The 15,823-nt window shown below is 45.2% G+C and overlaps 1 protein-coding gene across 5 annotated transcripts in view; it reads left to right on the top strand.

Annotated features, from left to right (window-relative positions):
• MORC2 (MORC family CW-type zinc finger 2) overlaps window positions 1-15,823 on the top strand; it is a 196,131-nt gene that overhangs the window by 136,953 nt on the left and 43,355 nt on the right. For all 5 annotated transcript variants that reach the window (XR_012222267.1, XM_073554793.1, XM_073554790.1 and 2 more), the window contains exon 21: window positions 11,223-11,384. Coding sequence is in view for 4 of the 5 variants with exons in the window: in XM_073554793.1 (XP_073410894.1) it covers window positions 11,223-11,384 (162 nt within the window). In the remaining variant the exon portion in view is untranslated. The remainder of the gene's footprint in view (window positions 1-11,222; window positions 11,385-15,823) is intronic.

The raw sequence follows: 15,823 nt of genomic DNA, 5'->3' as shown, positions 1-15,823 counted from the left end.
GTCAGCATCTCTGTAGCTGACCTTACCAAAGTTTCTCCTAACAGATCTCCAAACTGTGTGAGATGGTGGATAGTCTGATTCTAGCCGTTAACCAGACCCTTAACATAAAGGATGCAGAGACCTCTCCCTCGGAGTAGATTGTAACCTTCTGAAGGTTGAAGCTCACTCCCCATAGCTGTGCCAATCACGAGAACCCAGCAAGCGCTTTCAGAGAAAAAAATGCATCAACGTCCTGGATCCTTTTGCAGCTGACCTGCTTCAGAAATTGGCAGAGTCTCACTCGGTGGATCGCTCCGGTCTCCTGGCTTTCCACTTATACCGTTCTCCTTCTGTCGAATGGATCCTCATTAAAGATCCCTCTGACAAACACACCAAAACCCTTGCCAAGTTATCCTTCGAGGCTGCGGACTTAACTCTCAACCCGTCAATTTTTGCTATGTGGGTGGCCATTGCATTTTTGGCCTGGACGAAACATCTCCGTGAGGGTATTCTTGCGGACGATGCTCCTGCCGACCTAGTGAACCAATTCGGTCACCCAGGGAAGTACATCCTGTCTGCTTCCCTTCATGCACCCGCCTTTTCAGCCCTGGCAGCCATCAACATCATCACTATCCACAGGGTCTTATGGCTGCCGGCATGGAATGTGGATTCTGCATTAAAAAAAAGTCCCGAAACAGCCTACCTTTCTTTCCAAGGTTCCCATCTTTTCGGAGAATAAGATAAAATATTCTCGAACACCACTGAGATAAGAGAACCTCATTTCCTCAGAGGGCCAAACGCCAGCCCTGTCACAGTCCAATTTTGTTCCTTTTGGAGGTTGTCGTCCCAGAACAATATCCAACAAGAAAAGTGTCCAGTTTGTCAGCAGAAGAGGCATTCCTTCAAACCAATCCCCACCTGGCTTCAAGAACTCACCATCACCGGCCACCCAAAACCGGATCCAACAGTTCTCCTCGGCATGACTGCTTTCTCCCACCTGGTAAGGCTCTGGGTGTGCAGCCGTCTCCTTCATTTTCGGGATGAAAGGCTCTCAGTAGGTGACACCACTTGGGTCCAGAATGTTATCCCCTACTGTTACAAGATAGAATTTTTCTAGACTTCCTCATTTTTATTTATTTTTTTCTTCGAGACCCACCAAAGAATGCTTCATTCTTTTCCTGTTTTTTTTCAAAGCTATCAACTTGCTCTCTGAGGTTGGTGTCATTGTCTCCACTCTCCCACCAGAACGCTTTTCAGGTTTCGATTCAAACCTGTTTGAAAGAAAGATGGCTCAGTTCTCCCATCCTGGACCTAAAATTATTGAACAAGATGTGTGTCTGCTGCTCTTCAGAATGGAAACTCTTCGGTCAGTAATAGCTTCTATTGGAATTCTTATGCTCGGTGGACATTTATGATGCCTATCTTCACATACCCAGTTTTCCTCCCCACCAGAGATTCCTCCGCTTCGCAATGCAAGAATCCCATTTCCTGTTCACGGCACTGCCATTTGGCTTTTCCACAGCACCCATTCAGGGTTTCCACAAAGATAATGGCAACGGTTATGGCCACTCTTCTCAGTAGAGGCATTCTCGTAACCCCTATCTAGACGACATTCTTATCAAGACTGCATCCCCCTTAGCATGCCACGAGAGTCTATAGAACACTCTGTACACTCCTACTTGCCTTGGCTGATTCACCAGAGCTGCAAAGTCATCTCTATCGTCGGTTCATCGCGTCATTTTTGGGGGATTGCTGTGTGTCGCCACACAAGCAAAGGTTTTTGTGCTCGAGGAAAAGTACTCGACTCTTAACACGTGGGATTTGCTGTCATATAATCAAAAGTAGATGTGCAGTTTAGTCTTAAGGTACTGTCACACTTAGCGATGTACCAGCGATCCCGACCAGCGATATGACGCGGTCAGGATCGCTGGTACATCGCTAAGTGGTCGCTAGTGAGCTGCCACACAGACAGATCTCACCAGCGACATCGCTGGGGACGGGGGGTCGCTACTTACCTGTCACACTAGGCGATTCTGCGTCCTCCCGCCCGGCTCCACGCTCGTCGCTCGTCTCTCCACAGGAAGCTGACGACGAGAAACAGTCTTGGACGTTCTCGCGCGATCAGCGATAACCAGCGGGGGAGCGGGTCGAAGGTAAGTATCAGACACAGCGATGTCGCTAGCATTATCGCTATAACGTCACAAATTATAGCGATATTGCTAGCGATATCGCTTAGTGTGACAGTACCTTTTATACGTCGAAATTGGCTGGAGGGGGGATGTTAGACTTCCATTTGGTGTAGTGGGCCTTGTAAATATCAAGATATCCATTTGTGTCCACTTCCTTGAAGTGGGTTTTACTGATAACGGTCTGATTGTTGTTTTAAAGCTCAAGATCTAGGAACACTCTCTTCTCCTTTTATATATTGGAGGTAAAGGAGAGTCCCCGAGTGTTTTGGTTTAACTCTTGTATGAATGATTCTGCCTCACGGCTCCATATGATGAACAGGTCATCTATGTAGCGGCGATAATATTGAATGTGTCTATCTAATTTTAGAGATATTAAAGGTAATGGGGACTCGAAACGCCCCATGAATAGATTTACAAAACTTGGGGCGACCCTATTCCCCCCATTGCACTGCCGAAGTGCTGTATATAGAGATCTCCCTGAAAGGAAAGCAGATTGTGCTGTAATACAAATTTCAAACCTCTCAGGAGAATAGATTTTTGTTTTTGATCTCATGTCCGGATCTTCGGTTTGGGAGTGATCTACTCCAACCCCAAAATATGTTCGATATTTGAGTATAATGCGGGCACATCGAGTGTTAAAAATAAAAAATCCTCTTTCCAGGTTATGTTCCTTAATTCCAACAAAAGTTGAGCTAAATCTCTTAGATAATATGGTGTCTTTGTGACATATTTTTTTTAAGAAAAGGTCTATATAATGGGACAAGAAACTTGAGACGCAATCTCCTGAATATGATGGGTCTACTTGGGTTTTTTTTTTTTTATGTACTTGTTTATTTTAGGTAAACGATAAAAAAAAAATGCTTGACTGGGACTTGAATTGGTAAGGAAGCATTTTTCTTTTTTGTTTAATATTTCTGAACTATTATTATTATTATTATTATTTATTTATATAGCACCATTGATTCCATGGTGCTGTACATGAGAAGGGGTTACATACAAATTTACAGGTATCACTTACAGTAAACTAACAATGACAGACTGATAGAGTGGAGAGAGGACCCTGCCCTTTCGGGCTTACATGCTACAGGATGGTGGGGAAGGAGACTGTAGGTTGATGGGTTGCAGCAGTTCCGGTGTTGGTTGAGGTGATATCACCGGTAGTGGTGAGAGAGAAGGAGGTAGCGGGGTCATTGCAGACTGTATGCTTTCTTGAAGAGGTGGGTTTTCAGGCTCCGTCTGAAGGATCCAAATGTGGTTGATAGTCGGACTTGTTGGGGCAAAGAATTCCAGAGAATAGGGGCTATTCGGGAGAAGTCTTGGAGGCGGTTGGGTGAGGAGCGAATAAGTGTGAAGGAGAGAAGGAGGTCTTGGGAGGACCGGAGATTACGTGAGTGAAGGTATCGGGAGATTAGTTCAGAGACATATGGGGGAGACAGATTATAGATGGCCTTGTAGGTCAGTATTAGTAAATTGAACTGGATATGCTGAGGGAATCCGAGCCAGTGAAGAGATTTGCAGAGGGGAGAAGCGGAGGAGTAGCGAGATGAATTAGTCGGGCGGCAGAGTTAAGGATGGACTGGAGAGGTGCGAGGGTGTTAGCAGGGAGACCACAGAAAAGGATGTTGCAGTAGTCGAGGCAGGAGATGATGAGGGCATGCATAAGCATTTTAGTAGATTGAGGGTTGAGGAAAGGACGGATTCTGGAAATATTTTTGAGCTGGAGGCGACAGGAGGTAGAAAGCTTGGATGTGCAGTTTGAAGGACAGGGCAGAGTCAAAGGTTACTCTGAGGCAGCGGACTTCCAGTACTGGGAAAAGTGTGATGTCATTAATTGTTATAGCTAGGTCGGGTAAAGAAGATCTGTGAGATGGAGGAAAGATGATGAGTTCAGATTTGCCCACATTGAGCTTGAGGAAACAAGAGGAGAAGGAGGATATGTCTGATACACTCTGGGATTCTGGACAGCAGAGAGGGGACGTCTGGGCCAGAGAGGTAGATCTGAGTGTCATCAGCATAAAGGTGGTAGTGGAATCCGTGGGACTTTGAGTTGCCCCAGACAAAGTGTATAGATTGAGAAGGGTAGGGGTCCTAGAACAGAGCCTTGGGGGACTCCAACAGAGAGAGGGTGGGATGAGGAGGTAGTGTGGGAGACGCTGAATGTGCGGTTGGAAAGGTATGAGGAGATCCAGGATAGGGCAAGGCCTTTGAGGCCGAAGGAGGAGAGGATCTGTAGTAGGAGGCAGTGGTTAACTGTGTCGAATGCAGAGGACAGGTCTAGAAGCAGGAGTATAGAGTATTGTCCCTTTGATTTGGCTGTAAGTAGGTCGTTAGTAATTTTGGTCAGGGCTGTCTCAGTGGAGTGATGGGGGCGGAAACCAGATTGTAGATTGTCAAAGAGCAAGTTAGATGATAGGTGGGAGGATAGTTCAGCGTGGACGTGCTGTTCCAGGAGTATGGAAGCAACGATATTGGGCGATAGCTGGACATAGCGGTTGGGTCGAGGGTTGGCTTTTTAAGGATAGGCATGATTGTGGCATGTTTGAAAGCAGAAGGGAAGGTACTGGATGTTAGTGATAGGTTGAAGAGGTGGGTTAGGGATGGGATAAGTGTGGTGGTGAGGTTGGAGAGGAGATGGGATGGGGTTGAGTGCACAGGTTGTGAGGTGCGATTTGGAGAAGAGACGATTAAGCTCCCCTTCAGTGATGTTGGAGAGTGAGGTTATGGGGTTTGGGCATTGGTCTGGTATACAAAGGGGTTGTGGTGGTTGAGTGATGAAGACTTGCCTTGTTTGGTCAGTCTTGTTTTTGAAGTGTGTGGCAAAGTCCTCGGCAGAGATGAGGGAGGTTGGAGGAGGCAGTGGTGGGCGGAGGAGGGAGTTAAAAGTTTTGAATAACTGTTTTGGGTTGTAAGATAAGGAAGATACGAGGGTTGTGAAGTAGACCTGTTTAGCAGAGGTGAGGGCAGATTTGAAATCGAGTGTTGCCTGTTGAAGTCATCTTGCAAATTTGTTTTCTTCCAGTGCCGCTCTGCAATCCTGGACACTTGCCGGAGCTTTTTAGTGGTGTTATTGTGCCAGGGTTGTCTGCTGATACGTCGCATTCTGCCATGAACGAGAGGGTCAACCGCGTCAATAGCTGATGCGAGAATGGCATTGTTGAAAGCAGTGGCACCGTCTGTGTCATGGAGTGAGGATATGGATGCCGGTGGTAGAATAGAGTCGGAGAGCACATGGGTGTCTAGGAGTGCAAGGTTTCTGCGGGGGTGCGCGTGTTGCTGGACATGGGTGCCAGGTGAGGAGGACAGGGATGAGAAAGTGAGTAGATGGTGGTCAGATAGAGGAAGAGGGGAAGTGGTGAAGTTAGAAAGAGAGCAGAGACTGGTGAAGACCAGGTCTAATGTGTGTCCATCTGTGTGGGTGGCTGAGGGGAACTATAGGCTTCATTTATAATAGAACTAGATTAAGGCCCGATGCTATCGCATCGAGAGGATAGTGACACACCTCTTGCCATGTTAACCCTCAATACACACACACCTCCTCAACACACACTCCTCTCACCTTTCACCATCTCCACTCACATCCACTCACTCTTTCACTCCACATACGACCCTTTCTCTCACTCCGTCTCTCATACTCACACTGTCATCGTCGCTGCTCCATGATCCCCGACATCTTCCGTCGGCGCCATCCTGGATCCCGACGTTGTCCACGCCGGCGACATGTTCTTGCGGCCATGCCATCTTGAGTATTCTGAAATCCTGCGAGTGGACATTAGTGGAGATAGTGAAAGGTGAGAGGAGTGTGTGTTGAGGAGTGGTGTGTTGAGGGTTAACATGGCAAGAGGTGTGCTGTGACGTCACCAGTTACAACTGGATGGAAGTTGTTACAACCCGGAAGCTGCTTAGCGCATTTATTATAGTAGATTAAGGCCCGATGCTATCGCATCGAGAGGATAGTGACACACCTCTTGCCATGTTAACCCTCAATACACACACACCTCCTCAACACACCAAACCGCCTCAACACACACTCCTCTCACCTTTCACCATCTCCACTCACGTCCATTCACTCTTTCACTCCACATACGACCCTCTCTCACACTCCGTCTCTCATACTCACACCGTCATCGTGGCTGCTCCACGATCCCCGACATCTTCTTCCGCCGGCGCCATCCTGGATCCCGACATTGTCCACGCCGGCGACATGTTCTTGCGGCCATGCCATCTTGAGTATTCTGAAATCCTGCGAGTGGACATTAGTGGCTCACCATTGTCATTTTGAAACACGACTGCTACTTCACTGACAGTGGGATTATTGTAGCGTCGAGGGTCTTGAGTACGATCTTGTTTAATAGCCATAGTGATGTTTGGCATGACAGTTCCGTTTTGTAGAGATTTAATTTTTTCTTGTTCTTCCACATCACGTAACATTTGATAAGCTTCCACAAAAGGATTAATAGTTTGGATTTGAAGGGCAATAATGTTCATCAATGTAGGATGACATTTTTGATTTTCTTTACATCGTAAGCGTTGTTCGTTTGCGGTAGTGGTATCGAGAATGTAAAGTTGGGCAAATGCGCGTTGCTGGTCATCTGAGGGATGTAGTGTTCCAGTTCTATGATAGATCTGGCCATGTATGCGGAAACATTATGGGCCATATGCAGGAGGTGGTGAAATATTTGCACCCATGGAGGCAAAAGCAAAGGAACTGTTAATACTTCGAATATTATCCATGAAATTTTTGCTAAATTCACTTTGCCCTTTCAGCAAACGTGTAAAGACATCAGGATATTGTAGTATGGGTACATGGACTTTACCCTTCTGACAGCAGAGCGTAAAGTTGTTATCAGAAGGTATCTCTGCTACAAAATGCAAAGCTTCGCAATGCTCACATACATGGGTCATGTCACCACAGCTGTGTTCGGTAATACTATTTTCATCATTAGTGAAAATGTGAGGTTGTAGTAGAAGTGCATGTCCAACCGATGGGGTGCGCCTAGTTTTGAGACCAACGTATATTTGTCTTGGTTGCACTTTCTGCGGGCTAACTGCAGCTTGTATGTGAAGAAACTGTGCGTTGGTATTGACTAATGGTGGTATTGATGGGGCAGAAACAGATTGCTGATTAGTTATGTCAGTGAACGGCATATAGGATGAAGTGTGGTAGTAACTTGTTCCACATGCTGATGTGGAAGCATCCTGTTGTGAGTCTACTAATAATGATGAGGAAGAAGCCATCTGTTGTTGGCGGTGATTGCGTGTAGAGGCTTCTTCAGCCAATGTAATAGATTTAGAGTTAGGGGATTCGTGTGTGAGACGATGGCGTTTATAAGCCTTAATCTTGTCAAGTTGATGCTGTTTTTCCTCAGGAGTCTCATTAGCACGGCGTTGTTTTTGTTGTAGTGCTAAAGCGCTTTCCTTTCACTGGCATTGGCATACTGTGCATCGGTATTGAATGGTGGTATTGATAGGGCAGAAACAGATTGCTGATTAGTTATGTCAGTGAACGGCATATGGGATGAAGTGTAGCAGTAAATTGTTCCACATGCTGATGTGGAAGCATCCTGTTGTGAGTCTAATAATAATGATGAGAAAGAGGCCGTCTGTTGTCGGCGGTGACGGCGTGCAGAGGCTTCTTCAGCCAATCTTATGGATTTAGAGTTAGGGGATTCGTGTGTGAGGCGACGGCGTTTATAAGCCTTAATCTTCTCAAGGCGATGGTGTTTTTCCTCAGGAGTCTCATTAGCACGGCGTTGTTTTTGTCGTAGTGCTAAAGCTGCTTTCCTTTCACTGGCATTGGCATACTTTTTGTTATGACTCATGTTGGCACAGGTAAAGGAGTCTATTTGGCAGTTATCTGGCAGTGAAGAAGGCGTCCTGGAGTATTGTAGAGTAAACAGATACTAATTGACCCTGTAATTGCCCAGCAGTAGTTATGAAGTGGTAGTGGCAAATTGGCCCTGTAGTTAGACACCGGCAGAGGAGCAAGGCAGCAGTAGTTATGGCGGTAGAGGCAAATTGGCCCTGTAATTAGACACTGGCAGAGGACAAAGGCAGCAGTAGTTATGGCAGTAGAGGCAAAATTGGCCCTGTAATTAGACACCGGCAGAGGAGCAAGGCAGCAGTAGTTATGGCGGTAGAGGCAAATTGGCCCTGTAATTAGACACTGGCAGAGGACAAAGGCAGCAGTAGTTATGGCAGTAAAGGCAAATTGGCCCTGTAATTAGACACCGGCAGAGGACAAAGGCAGTAGTTATGGCGGTATAGGCAAATTGGCCCTGTAATTAGACACCGGCAGAGGAGCAATGCAGCAGTAGTTATGGCAGTAGAGGCAAATTGGCCCTGTAATTAGACACCGGCAGAGGAGCAATGCAGCAGTAGTTATGGCAGTAGAGGCAAATTGGTCCTGTAATTAGACACCGGCAGAGGAGCAAGGCAGCAGTAGTTATGGCGGTAGAGGCAAATTGGCCCTGTAATTAGACACCGGCAGAGGAGCAAGGCAGCAGTAGTTATGGCGGTATTGGCAAATTGGCCCTGTAATTAGACACCAGCAGAGGAGCAATGCAGCAGTAGTTATGGCGGTAGAGGCAAATTGATCCTGTAATTAGACACCGGCAGAGGAGCAAGGCAGCAGTAGTTATGGCGGTAGAGGCAAATTAGCCCTGTAATTAGACACCGGCAGAGGAGCAAGGTAGCAATAGTTCTGGCAGTACAGGCAAATTGGTCCAGTAATTAGACACCGGCAGTAAACAGGCATAGGACCAGGGCAGCAGTAGTTATGGTGGTACAGGCAATGCCAAGCGTCCGCACAGCAAGTCGGCGTGAGGTAAATGACGCAATTTCACGAATGCAAGATGGCGTCGGCGAAATCTCGCGAGATTTTGCCGACGTCGTTAACACCTCTTGCCATGTTAACCCTCAACACACCACACCGCCTCAACACACACTCCTCTCACCTTTCACCTCCACTCATGTCCACTCACTCTTTCACTCCACATACGTTCCTTTCTCTCACTCCGTTTCTCATACTCACACCGTCATCGTCGCTGCCCCGACATCTTCCTCCGCCGCCGCGATCCAGGATCCAGACGTTCTCCAGGCCGCCGACATGTTCTTGCGGGACGCCATCTTGGATTTCGTGAAATCCCGCAATATTCAAGATGGCGTTGCCGCAACAACATGTCGCTGGCGTGGACGACATCGGGATCCAAAAAGATGGCGTCGGCGAAATCTCGCGAGATTACGCCGACGCCATTTTGGATCCAGATGTCGCCCACGCCAGCGACATGTTCTTGCGGGACGCCATCTTGAATATCGCGGGACTTCACGAAACAATCTCGGTGACTTAAGGCCCCGTCATACTAAGCGACTCACCAGCGATCCCGACACCGATATGAAGGTGTCAGGATCGCTGGTAAGTCGCTATGTGATTGCTGGTGAGCTGTCACACAGCTTCACCAGCGATTAGCACAGCGATGCCGAGCGCCCGGCATCGCTGGCTATCGCTGTAGAAAGTAGTATCAAAATAAAAAATATTGTTATTCTCACCTTCCGACGTCCCGTTTAGCCATCCCGCCTCTCTCCACGCTCCGGTCCCAGTGATCCTTTGCACGAATGACCGCGAGATGTCACTGTCTCGAGGGATAACAAAGTCTTGCGGTCATTCATGCAAAGGATCACTGGGACCGGAGCGTGGAGAGAGGCAGGATGGCTGAACGGGACATCGGAAGGTGAGAATAACTATATTTTTTATTTTTTTTTTTATTATTTTTTTACACCTGATCGCTGGTCTCCCGCTGTCACACACAGCGATGCGTGCTGGCCAGCGGGAGACCAGCGACCAAAGAAATGTCCAGAGGTTTCTTCCAGCGATCAGCGATACCGGCAGGGGGGCCGCTCGCTGATCGCTGTCACACACAGCGATCTCGCTGGTGAGATCGCTGTTACGTCACAAAAGTTGTGACTCAGCAGCGATCTCGCTACCGAGATTGCTTAGTGAGACGGGGCCTTTAGTGTCATCCTTTTTAAAAAAAAAAAAAGCAAGGAAACAAAAATTTTAAATACCTATGGTCGTTTTTGTTTTGTGTTATTGATTTACTTTGTATATATTTGTCCTATACAACTTCTCAGAAGATTAAAGAGTTAGGAGAGAGTTAATTAATCGTTGTTGTGGTTTATTTTGCTCCTAAATTTATATCCCAAGTTTTCATCTACTGCCAAGAATAGTAGGGGCGCAACAAAATAGTTTCGCCTAGGGCGCCGTAATCTCTCAGGCCGGCCCTGCCGGGGTGGGTGGTCCGGACGACGCCTCCCTTCTTCATGCGATGACGTCCTCTTCTCCCGTCCTGTAATGGCTGCGGGTCAAGCACACTGCTCTGCCCTGTTGAGGGCAGAGTAGAATTCTGCATTGCGCAGGCGCCGGACCTCTCCTGACGCCTGCGCACTGCAGGACTCTGCTCTGTCCTCAACAGAAGTGAACCCACCCCGGTGAGTATAATATAACGTGTTTTTCTTCTCTTTCAGGTTACATCGGAGGCTTATCTACAGCATTACAGACTGCTGCAGATAAGCCCCCGATGTCTATGCCGGCAGCCGCAAGCCGAAAAAAAGGGTGACAGATTCCCTTTAAGTTCTCCGTCTTCTGCACACCTGTACTTCGATTCTCCCATGGGAGAATCAATGGCCATTTGACCCCAGTCTCGTGTTTTGCTCTGCATGACTCAGAAGTGAATTTTACAATGTAAGCCTATGGAACATAGAATGAGGCTCCATAGATTTTCTTTCTAAAAGAGACTTCCTACTCATGTATAGAGTGAGCTAGCTAGTCCGAATTACTGTGACGTCACTGAGAAGTTATGCAGTAAGGCACTGAACACTGCAGACAGCGGCAGTAGGTGACTACATTAACTTTTACACTACATTACATGCACATGTACACACATTTAATAAAAAAAAATATAGATCGGAGCTCCCCTTTGATAAGACCTTATCGCCGAAAGCAAATTTTCCTTTTATCTTGCTATGTTTTAATTATAGTTGGTTTGACTCCAAATTCAGATTAGTGTGAGAAAAAGAAGTGCACCACAGATAGTAGAGGATGAAGATGATGATGATGAGGAAGAGGAGGAGCCAGTCTCTTCCAGGAAACCTGAAAAGGCTAAACGAGGAAAGCTAGTGATCGTGAAACGTGAGAAAAAAGAGCTGAATGAAGAAGTAAAGGTAATAAACAGTAATCTTACCATTTTTTGTTAATTTTTCTCCGTTACCTGCATTATTCTAAGGTTTTTTGGATTGCTGTAGTCCCTAATTGTTAATATTTGGTAGGTCTAAAATATCTTGGACCTGATCTAGATCAAAATTTGAAAATGTTCAGTACAGATTTGTCTCTGATTTTACCTGTAGCAAGTCTTCCATGCATATGCTACAGAAACATCAATTCACATGTACAGTAGTGTTCAAAATAATAGTATGTTCAAAAACATGAGTTAATCATAAAATCTTCATACTAGTTTTTCTTACCAAGCATTGAGAACATTGCACATTGTTTTCAAATTCAAAACATGGAGAGAAATGTATATAATTTTTAACTACTTTATAGAAAATAAAAAAGAGCATTGGGCTGTTCTAAAAAAAAAAATAGCTGTGTCTGCATTTGTCTTTACAATCTCACAATATGTACTATTTTTTTTTTTTGAGGATTTAGAATTTCTGTGAATCACTAACCTAATATTTAGTTGTATACCCACACTTTTTTAGAACTGCTTCACATCTATGTTGAGTCAATCAACTTCTGTCACCTGTTATTCCAGCCCAGGATGCTTCGACTACATCCCACAATCTTTTGGCATTTGTTGACTTTGCCTCAGAAACTGCATTTTTATTGTCACCTTACAAGTGTTCTATCGGTTTAAGGTCCAAAGATTGTGCTGGCCACTCCATAACCTCAATTTTGTTGGACTGGAACCAAGATTTTGCTTGTTTACTGGTGTGTTTAGAGTCCTTGTCTCGTTGAAACACCCATTTCAAAGGTATTTCCTCTTCAGTGTAAGGCAACATGACCTTTTCAAGTATTTTAATATATGCAAGCTGGTCCATGGTCCCTGGTATGCAGTAAATTGGTCCGGCACCATAGTATAAAAGAAACATGCCCATTTCATGATGCTTGCACCACCATGCTTCACCGTCTTCAGAGTGCTCTGTGGCTTGAATGCAGAGTTTAGGGGTCGTCTAATGGACTGTCTGCGGCCCTTGGACCCAAAAAGAACATTTTTACTTTCGTAATGTTTCTCCATTTCTCTTTAGGCTAGCTGATGGTTTTTGGGTTTTTTTGTGGGGACTTCTTGCTCAAAGATTAGCTTCACACAGGCTTCTTCTAACTGTCACAGTTGCCGAATAAAGAAGGCACCCCCACCTTAGAATAATATAGGGATCTACATGTCACATAGTGCAAAAAGCTACAGAATTTGGATAAAAAGAAAAGAGCAAGATAAAATGACAGTGATCACCTAGTATACATAACAAAAATACTTTATTAACAACAAGCCAAACAAAAACATTAAAACAATTAAAAGGCATAATACAATATGCTATTAGTACACCAGACCATAGCAAGATAATGTTATAGGTCAAATCCTAGATCTGTTGGAAGACATATTATTTAAATGCAACAAAAGATGAAATATTGCCCTAATGGATGGTATAATAAAGTGCATGTACAGAATAAAGTGCAAACAATCAAGTGTACTTGATATAATGCAAATCAAATTATCCCTGGTAGAACCACATAGTCACCTGTCCTAGCCTATGCCGCTGGCATAATAATAGTGAAGATGAGGACCAACATAAGAAAATCATATGTGACCCATACCAAAGGTAGAACATTAAGTAATAACCCCAACCCCATGCAAATTGCCACTCAAAAAGTGGCTTAATCAGGGAAGGTATTGTAGGCTTGAAGGCCTGTTTGAGAATATATAAGGTTTATTGCGAAATACGATCCAGCTTGGTGAAGGAGATCATATTTGGTAATTACCTCAAATATATGTATAGATAGATCTAATATACTGTATTCTCAAACAGACCTTCAAGCTTACAATACCTCCCCTGTTGAAGCCACCTTTTTACGAGTGGGGTTATTCCTTTATTTCTGTCTTTTGTATGGGTCACATATGATTTTCTTATGTCGGTTCTCATCTTCACTATTGTTACGCCAGCAGTATAGCATAGGACAGGTGACTGTGTGGTTCTATCAGGGATAGTTTTATTTGCATTATATCCTGTACACTTGATGGTTTGCACTTGCACTTTATTATTTTCATACACTTTTATACCATCCGTTAGGGGGATATTTCCTCTTTTTTGTTGCATTTAAATATGTCATGGATACTTTTGCCTGCATCTCTGTGGTTTTCACTTCTACCTAGCTGACTGAAATGTTGCTATACAACTCTGGCAAAAATTAAGAGACCACTGCACAGTTTTATAAAAATCAGCTTCTCTACATGTCTGACAGCCATTCCATTCCAGTGTTAGTTGAATTCCAACCAGAGTACACCTCATTCTACTTAATGTGCTTCTGACTAGGTGATCACCTAAATCAAATCTTATTTAACAAAGTAAAGTATAAAAAACCCTGCTGTGGTGTTCACAATCCTTTTGCAATATCACAAGCTGGATGGCAAAACGAGTGCTAGTAATATCCCAAAAGTAATAGGATTGAAAAAATAGAAGAGAAAAGTCTTGAGTGAGGAAAAGAGAGGCTCAATTTTGGCTTTACTAGCAGAGGGATACAGTGAGGATCATGTTGCCTCTATCCTTAAAATTTCTGAGATGACAGTCCATTACAACAAGGTCAAGCAGCAGACATTGGGGACAACAAAGCTACAGATCGTCAGAGGCCGAAAACGACTCTCCACTGACTGGGATGAACATCATCTTATTCGAATGTCACTCAGCAACCGCAGGATGACATCAAGTGACCTACAAAGGGAATGGCAAATGGCAGCTGGGGTGAAGGGCACCACAAGAACAGTTCTTAACTTGAGCCCTGCCTCACAGAGCTTGTTATGTAAAGATAGAAAAAAGCCTTTCATTAATGAGAAGCAAAGGAGAGCCAGGCTGAAGTTTGCCAAAGATCATAAGGATTGGAACATAGAGGACTGGAGTAAGGTAATCTTCTCTGATGAGTCTAATTTTCGGCTTTGCCCAACACCTGGTCGTCTAATGGTTAGGCTGGGTTCACACGTAGAGTTTTTTTGCGTTTTCGCGGCGATTTTAAACGCACGATTTTGCTGCGAAAACGAAAAAAAAAAAAAACAGCATCCCATGCAATCCTATGGGATTCCTCAATGCTGTGCTAATGCTGCGGATTTTCCCGCGGCGGTATCGCATCGCGGTAAAATATGCAGCATGCTCATTAATTTTACGGAATCGCGGCGATCCCGCACACATAGGAATGCATTGTTCTGCTTACTTTCCGCATGTGGCTGTGCCCACCATGCGAAAAGTAAGCAGAACATTTGCGGATGGTACCCACGGTCTGGAGGAGAGGAGACTGTCCTCTGGGCTGTGGGTACCATATCCCTGTAAAAAAATAGAATTAAAATAAAAAATATTGTTATTTTCACCTTCCGACGGCAGGCGATCTTCTTCCCGCCTCGCTCCACGCATCTTCCCGTCCCAGTAATCCTTTGCGCGAATGACGTCGCGGGAGCGCAACGTCTCGCGGTCATTCGCGCAAAGGACCGGAAGATGCCGGGAGCGTGGAGAGAGGTGGAAAGATCGCCGGCCGTCGGAAGGTGAGAATAACAGTACTTTTTTTTATTATTATATCTTTTACTCCTGTCGCTGCATAGGCAGCCTCAATAGTAAAAAGTTGGTCACACTCGTCAAACACTGTTTGACGAGTGTGACCAACCTGTCAGTCAGTTCTCCAAGCGATGCTACAGATCTCTTGGAAAACGCTAGCATTCTGCAAGCTAATTATGCTTGCAAATCGCTAGTTTTTCCGCGGGAAAATTGCGGGAATTTAAAATGCGATTTTCCCACGGAATGGAATTCCGGAATTCTTGCAGTAACTTCCGTGGGAATTCCGCTACGTGTGAACCCAGCCTTAGACGGAGACCTGAAGAGGCGTACAAGCCACAGTGTTTTGCACCCACTGTGAAATTTGGTGGAGGATCAGTGATGATCTGGGCATGCTTCAGCAAGGCTGGAATTGGACAGGTTAATCTTTGCGAAGGACGTGTGAGTCAAGCCGCATACAAGATTATCCTGGAAAAACAGTTGATTCCTTCTGCTCAGGCAATGTTCCCCAACTCTGAGGGCTGGTTTTTCCAGCAGGACAATGCGCCATGCCACACAGCTAGGGTCAATCAATGGATGGATGAAGGACCACCACATCAAATCCCTGTCATGGGCAGCCCAATCTCCAGACCTGAACCCCACTGAAAACGTCTGGAATGTAATCAAGCGGAAGATGGGTAGTCACAAGCCATCAAACAAAGAAGAACTGCTTAAATTTTTGTACTAGAAGTAGCATAAGGTCACCCAAAAGCAGTGTGAAAGACTGGTGGAAAGCATGCCAAGACATATGAAAGCTGTTTAACAATCATGGTTATTCCACAAAATATTGATTTCTGAACATTTCCTGAATTAAA

This window comes from Dendrobates tinctorius, unplaced genomic scaffold, assembly GCF_039654945.1.
Source record: "Dendrobates tinctorius isolate UK_male_01 unplaced genomic scaffold, ASM3965494v1 ptg000213l, whole genome shotgun sequence".
Classification (NCBI taxonomy): domain Eukaryota; kingdom Metazoa; phylum Chordata; class Amphibia; order Anura; family Dendrobatidae; genus Dendrobates; species Dendrobates tinctorius.
The sequence above is the reverse complement of the archived record's forward strand: the minus strand, read 5'-3'. Positions and strand labels throughout refer to the sequence as shown.